At 37.6% G+C, this 7,323-nt stretch overlaps 1 protein-coding gene across 3 annotated transcripts in view; it reads left to right on the top strand.

Moving 5' to 3' along the window:
* LOC101862652 (protein disulfide-isomerase A4) overlaps positions 1-6,995 on the top strand; it is a 27,038-nt gene extending 20,043 nt beyond the window's left edge. For all 3 annotated transcript variants that reach the window (XM_005099400.3, XM_005099399.3, XM_035970035.1), the window contains exons 8-11: positions 1,132-1,283; positions 2,275-2,431; positions 2,911-3,147; positions 3,663-6,995. In XM_005099400.3, coding sequence (XP_005099457.1) covers positions 1,132-1,283; positions 2,275-2,431; positions 2,911-3,147; positions 3,663-4,078 — 962 coding nt within the window. In that variant the 3' untranslated portion in view covers positions 4,079-6,995. The remainder of the gene's footprint in view (positions 1-1,131; positions 1,284-2,274; positions 2,432-2,910; positions 3,148-3,662) is intronic.
* The last annotated feature ends 328 nt before the right edge of the window (positions 6,996-7,323 follow it).

Raw genomic sequence — 7,323 nt, 5'->3', positions numbered from 1 at the left:
AAAATGACAGTATTTTGCTCTCAATGCCCTTGCATAAGATTGAAGAAAAATGTGCTTTATTATCTCTTGTTCACGCTTAATTTAAGACTGTAAAGATGATGATTTGTGACCCAACTAATATTCAGAACTAAATTATTAGAATTTAGGCACGTTACTTTCTACCCTGCTGTTTGAGCTCTCTCTTTATTTGTGATTATTATATTATGCATGTCATTATGTCAGATTGATGGTTGGGGCGGAGTAGGGGGCGCTGGGACTCGGCTGGGTGAAAAATGGGGCGGTGGGCGAAAAAAGTTTGAAAACCACTGGCCTAGAGGATAAGGTATTCACCTCTCATTCAAAGGTCCAGGGTTCGAATCTGGGTAGGGACCGAAAAAATGTTCTTCTCTTAAATTGTCTCCTTGCCTTTAACCTCCTTTCCTGCTCTCTAGCTATGTTCTGTCGTCTGCTTTCGTCTCCACTCTCTCTTCCCCCACCCCCTCACCTCCTTTGCCCCCTCTTCTGGGCTTCTGACTCTTTCTGCAGCCCTTCTACTGCTACTCCTTGGCTCCTTCTTACTGCTGCCTTTCAGCCACACCCCTGATCTTCTGGTAGGAAAGACCTACACCTAGCCTTCTCGGACAAGGGCAAAAAATCTCGGAAGTCTGGTGTGCAAGTTGCACATATTAAAGATCCCTTGGTGGTCTAAAATCGATAAGAGTAGGCTTCGGCCGCCACCCGCGCAAAATTCAAAATTTCCTACCGACTGAAAATGTTTACTGTGTCTCGCGCGCTCATCTAATGGCCTAATGCAGTTCCGAGCGCCGTTTAAAACTTCCGCTCCCCCCCCCCCCCAAAAAAACCCAACCCCAAACTATTCTGTCTCAGATAGCTCTCGTGTGATGTGATAGGCTGGGTGAAAAACTGAATTCTTATTGTGTTATCTTTGAAATAGTTACAGACCCTACAGATTTGGGCTTAGGTCATTCCAAGGCTTAGTTTCGGTATCTACCAAAGGCTTACTGTAAGTTTTACTACTTGAAACAATGTTTATAAGAGAAAGTGAATTATAATTTTCTTTTCGTTCACATTGTACTTCAAAAGATGACTTTTGAAATTACATGAAGTTCATCAGACACTCATGTTTCCCAGCTGATGAACTGAGGGATGACTACAAATTTGGTATTACATTTGATGAAGCCTCACGCAAAGCGTACAAAGTGAATCCAGGCTCCGTGGTTGTGTTTAATGCTGAGAGATTCTACACAAAGTTCGAAGCCAAGTGGCATGTGTTGAGTGTCAAGGTAGGCCTTTGTTACTTTGATTTTTGTTTATCACATGTTTCTGTCTTAAAAGGGAAATGCCACTTGATGCTATTGATTTATGAGGTCTGTCTTCTTTGGAAAAAATGCTAGTGAATTCATCTGTTTTAAATGGTATGTCATCGGAACTCAGATACTGGTAATGTGATAAGTGTGAAGTTTACTACATCTCAGCTTACTTTTCTGAGCAATGATCTTGTAAAAGAACATAGAAAAATTCTGTTCAGAACACCAGTAACCTCTCATGAATTTCGTCATTGAAGTATTTGGAAAAAAGATTCAGTGACCTTCTGTCATTTAGTTTTGTGCTAACCTTCGCATAGGGCTTGGACATGATTCATCCCTTGTTAGCAAGTCATAATTTTGAGACTGCAGATTTTTAGGTTACAACTTTCTCTTTTGGGAGCTTGCAAGATTACTCGATTTTATGATTTTGGTATTGCAATACCTTTTAAAGTTAAATGGAGATGAAAGAAAAGGAAATTGTTGTGAAAGTCAAAGATAGTGTTGAAATGGCGGAAAAAGATATGTTCAGTTGTTAACATAATTACTCAGTCAAACTGGAGATTCATTATCTCTCCACAAAAGTGGACAGATAGGATTATAGATCTTGTTGAATGTAAAGTGACTTTATTGAGAAAAATTTTTGTTTTACTATTGCTGTCTTTAGCTGTATTCATGTGATTGTGCTTTATTGCTCATCATGTGGGGGGTTCTCAGAAATTGCTCATCTGTTTGTGGTAGCCATGTTGTGTTACTGAATAAAAAACGATTTAAAAAAAATATCAGACAGGGATTAATCTTTCGCCCAAGACCTTCAGCAGGCTGGTGAATCCTTGCTTGTTGTTATGAATTATTCTATGTAGCATTTGCATTGTACTTGAAGTTATAACCAAAATTTCCAGATGGAGATTGATAAAAGTGCTCATTTTCCTTTTCTTTTCTTTTTTTCTCTTTTCGTTGTGTCTGTTAGGATGACACAACAGTGGCAGAGGTGAAACGGTTTGTGGAGAGCCACCAGGTGCCTCTGGTTGGTCACTATGCCAAGGACCAGGTCAAACGTTACGACACCCTCAGGCCTCTGTGTCTTGTCTTCTACACTGTCAACTTCAGCTTTGACTACAGAGATGGTAAGTGGTTTTGTTAACTTTTTTGGGGGGGGAGGGTAGGGTTGCAGTATGTTGCTCTAAAAAAAAAATTGGTGTAATATTTTTGTACAGATAACTGTCTGTTGATTACTTTATGAGTTTAATCTTTTTACTTCGCTAAAAAGAAACGAATGTTTTTGGTTCGCATACTTTTGTATATATATGTTGTTTGTTAATTCTTATGTATGTGGTACTCCTCTGTTCTTTGGTGGGAGAAGAGGATGAAATCTGTATGGTTTGTGTAACTCTTGAGTTATGCTGAGCTAGCTGCAGTGGCAGTAAGTTGAGAACTTAATGTGCCGCAAAAAAAAAATCAAAGTTTGGGTCTTCATACATACGGCCCCAATTTATTTTCTCGTCCCTGGCGTATTTTCTCTTGATGTGGGGCCAAATGCTTTGTGTTCAGATGGTGTACATTTGAGGAGTAAAAAGACATATGTTTTTTCTCTATGATTTCTCAGTTACCCAGATGTGGAGGAACAAGATTGCAGCCATTGCTAAGAACTACCCAGACATCACCTTTGCCGTAGCTGATGACGAAGAATATGCCAATCTTATGATTGATTTTGGGCTTGGAGATTCTGGAGAAGAGATGAACTTTGGGCTCATCGGATCTGATGGCAAGAAATATGGCATGGAACCAATGGAGGAATTTGACAGTGAAGCAATCTCAGAGTTCCTTGACAGTTTCAAGAAAGGTTCGGGAAATAATAATTTTCCCTTTTTCCCCCCTAATGACAGACAACGATTTGTAAAGCTGTTCTCAATTTATGTCAAATAATACTGCCTTCTTGATGTGTCTATTCCTGTGTCTGGAAATGACATAGCCATCTGACAAACATTATTTTGCTTATTTCATCTCTTGATATATAGCTTTTTTGGAAATTCTTCAGGATCGTGGGTGGTTGGTGGATGCTCTGGTGTGGTTTGCTTCTTCTTTCCTATCAGACATCTATCATCTTCATCTCCCCTCCTTTTTTTGTTTTTGTTACTTTCTTATAACACCTCTAATCTTCGGCACTTCTACGACCTTATTGTGTTCCAAGTGCCGTAAAACTCTTACTAAAACAAAAACTTCACTTCAGGATCAAGGGTACTCTAAGGACAGTTTTTCTTTCCTTTTTGTTCTGCTTATTAAGATCATATTAAAAAACAAACTTCTCCAGTACTGTGTGAAAGTTTTGATATCCCTGTTTGTGTTTTGTGTCAACAGGTAAGCTGAAGCCATTCATCAAGTCCCAGCGGGCACCAAAGAAGCAGTCGGGACCAGTGACGGTGGTTGTAGGGAACACTTTTGAACAGATAGTGAAGGACTCTAAGAAGGATGTCCTCATTGAGTTGTACGCCCCCTGGTGTGGACACTGCAAGAAGCTGGAGCCTGCCTATGCTGCCCTGGCCAAGAAGCTGAAGAAGGAGAAGAATCTTGTGATTGCAAAGATGGATGCAACTGCCAACGACATGCCGGATGAGTACAAGGCTGAAGGTTTTCCCACTATTTATTTTGCCCCTTCCAACAAGAAAGACCAACCGTTGAAGTATGATGGTGGGCGTGAAGTTGACGATTTTGAGAAATATTTGAAAAAGCATGCGACTGTTTCATTTAGTAATGCTGCGAAAGAAGAGTTGTGATTCTGTTAAGATAATTACATGTACGAGAAGTTAATAACATATCCATCTTATGTGTTTTGTTAGTTTTTCCGGTATGTTGTGTCTGGATAATGTCTTTATTTTTACAATATAGTATTCTGAATGTAATGACTGCTCAAATGAAGCAAAAACAGACTTGTTATTGTAGTTGATAACACCAGCCAAATGTTTATGCTATCCATAATGCTAGTATTATTTATTCTACCTGCTTATTTAAACCCACCTTTATTTCTTTTTCTGTCTCACAATATTTTGTGGGTTTGACCTTTCTTTTGGTTAATTTTTTTACTTATACATATTGCCATGAATGGCAAATTTAAACAATATTAATTCCCATGAAGTCATGGTTTTTTATTGTTCTGCTGATTTAGATGTTTTACCTGTCATAAGATTGCAAAGCTTTGGGTTTTTTTTCTAGTTTGTGTTTGCTAATAGTTTTGTGTTTTATTGATATAGACAAATTTCTTATAAGAACTTAAAATGTTAGAAAAATTTGTAAGTGCGCTGTTTACCCTTATTTTAAATTCAAATGATTGAAACTTTTTCTGTTCTCTCAGCTTGGAAATGTATTTGTTAGTTTGGAAGTGCAAATGCAAAAAGAATAATTCTGTGGACGTGAAGAGAAGCTTTAAACGCCCTCAACTCCATGCAATGCAGTTTGGTTCGGAAGAATAGGTTAAAATTTGGCTATTTATAGCATTGAAAGAAGATACTGAAATGCTTCTGTTGACAGGATTGTCCTTGACTGTTTTTACATGGATGTAGAAATTGACTTTTTATGTGTTTGTTGTCGAAAATACTGTATCTATATCTTTTGCAAATGGTGGAAGGGTACATATTTAGAATTCTAACTTTTTCTGTTAATCTTCTGTAAAGCCAACCATTTCTTTTCAGTTATCCATATCCAATGATTTTTTGCTGTTATCTCAAGCTATCAAGATCTTTATTATTTTCTGTTTACCCAATGACTTACAGTGTCTGTTTATCCCGCTATTTTTTCTGTTTGCTTTTTAGAGTTAATTTGCTCAAATTTAGTTTTGTTCTAGTGAGTTTTGTATGTGCCAAAAAGAAATATATGGGTAACTTGTTGAAAATGTACTCTCTAGCATGCACATATCGAACACGCAGATGGTGAACAGATTGTCAGGCTCCCAATTTTTTCTAATATATTCTTTGTATTCAAAACACACACAAGGCTAAAACAATTTGTACATATCCCCCCCAAAAATGGCGTCAGCGAGGGTACATGTAGTTAAGCAGGGCTACAAATTTCATTCACCAAAGTATCCATGATGAGAGAGAGAGAGAGAGAGAAAGAGTGGCCACAGTATGAATGTAGGCCAATGACCTCTCTCTAAGCCAAGGGCAATAGTGTAGGCCAAGGAGTGTTTATTGCTTGTATGATACATCACGTCACTGAAGTATGGAGAGGTGGAGCTAGTCTGGACACCTTATTTTGCGCATGGAGATTCTGCGGTTACTTGAAAGCACGTACATATTACCACATATGTCAGCGCACTTTCTCCTCAGCTGAGATGACACACTAGTCAACAGATTGCTGGCATTCTGCAAAGCTAGGTCTATATGAAGTTGTAAAGAGGCTTCTCAGCCAAGGAAAACAGCTGTTCCTAGCAGAGATTGATGAAAGATCTAAATGTGAAAAATCCAATTCTGCAGAACATTAAATGACCGGTATCCCCGTAGGTTGGTGTGGCACAGGGGGTAGAATCCATCTTGCATTTTGACTCTATTGTCCAACTTTGTTTATCTCCCTTGATATAGCCTGAAGTTCATGCACAGCGAATTTTGTAGGCCCTACATCATGAAAAGATTTTTGTATCCTGCTGATTTCACTATGTGCTTGCTAGACTGTTTTCATTTTAAAATTATGTAATTTCAGACAATATCTATTTGCTTGATTACTACTCTGTGGTTTGATTTTCATAACATTCCCAGACTTCCACAAATCACTCATAAAAATTCAAGCTTTACGTAGTCAAATTCATACATATACTAGATGGATATTTATGCATTATCCACAAAAAGTTTGAAATCGTCCATCATCATTTTCCAGAAATTTGGAGGGTTTTTTTCTTTTGAGACTGTACATAAATGACATACCAGTGTTCTCTTGAAAAACAGTACGTTGTCCTGTGTCTTCATTGTTTTATTAATGTAGTTAGAGGTAAACATGTCCTTTGAAAGATCACCAATAGGCTGTTTTCAGTTTATATATTCATTAGAAATAAAAGGGGAAGCATTTTACTTTCTTTTTATAGAGAAGCAAACCTGAATTTATTCCTTTTTTTTGTCCACCTTTTACTGTAACTATTTTTGTTTTTACCAAAAAAATTGAATACAATAACAATGATATGCTACTATGTACTAACATTTCTTAACACTTTTATATTTTCCTTCACTGTCCGCGAAAGAAAATCAGGACTTACTGTAGGACCAAAAAAATAAAACAAACTTACTGTGGTCATGCACGTTATATTATTTTTCAGACTTTGACTAATTTGATTTGGTGACTGTTCTCATTAAGTTTACCTCATTTTAGATTTTTTTTAAAGGCCACCCTCAGCTCCTCGTGCAATTCTTGTTTCTGTTGTTGATCATGTTCTTAATTAGACTGAGGTGTGTAATTAAAGGTGCTTATGTCTTTTACCGCAAAATGTTTTGATATTTCTTTCCTTGATGGCTCTCCGAGTCCTGTGCCTTGGATGTGAAGGTTTCTGTACTTACATATTTAGTGTATTTGCCACTCTGTTTATCCAGTTCATGCCATGTTGATAATTTTGCTGAAGCAAGACTGGGTCTGGGTGACAATTGTTCCTTGATGCATTTGTAGAATGCAATGTTCAAAGTAATGGGTTAAATAAATGTACTTTAATTCTTATCCACTTGTTAAACTCTTCTTTTTTAGCATGAATGTGTGCAAAATGTATGGCTAAAATGGTTTATTGATTTGCAGCTATTTATGATGCAATACAGTCGAACCTGCCTTAACTCTTTAAACCCCATCGGATGCTGAGAGCGTTCGGCAGTAATAACCCTGTTCCCCATGGCTTCCGATACTAGTGACAACTGTTTCGTTTTATTTAGTGCTAGTTTTTGCTTGTTTTTCGGAACTATTCGCGAACCAAGTTTTTTTAGTAATGACAGCCTGCGTTTCCACCATTTAAAAGTTAGAGGCAAGCTTTTGGGTTGTAATGAGACATAGTGTA

Source organism: Aplysia californica, unplaced genomic scaffold (assembly GCF_000002075.1).
Source record: "Aplysia californica isolate F4 #8 unplaced genomic scaffold, AplCal3.0 scaffold00211, whole genome shotgun sequence".
NCBI classification, from domain to species: Eukaryota; Metazoa; Mollusca; class Gastropoda; order Aplysiida; family Aplysiidae; genus Aplysia; species Aplysia californica.
This window is presented reverse-complemented; position numbering and strand designations above follow the sequence as displayed.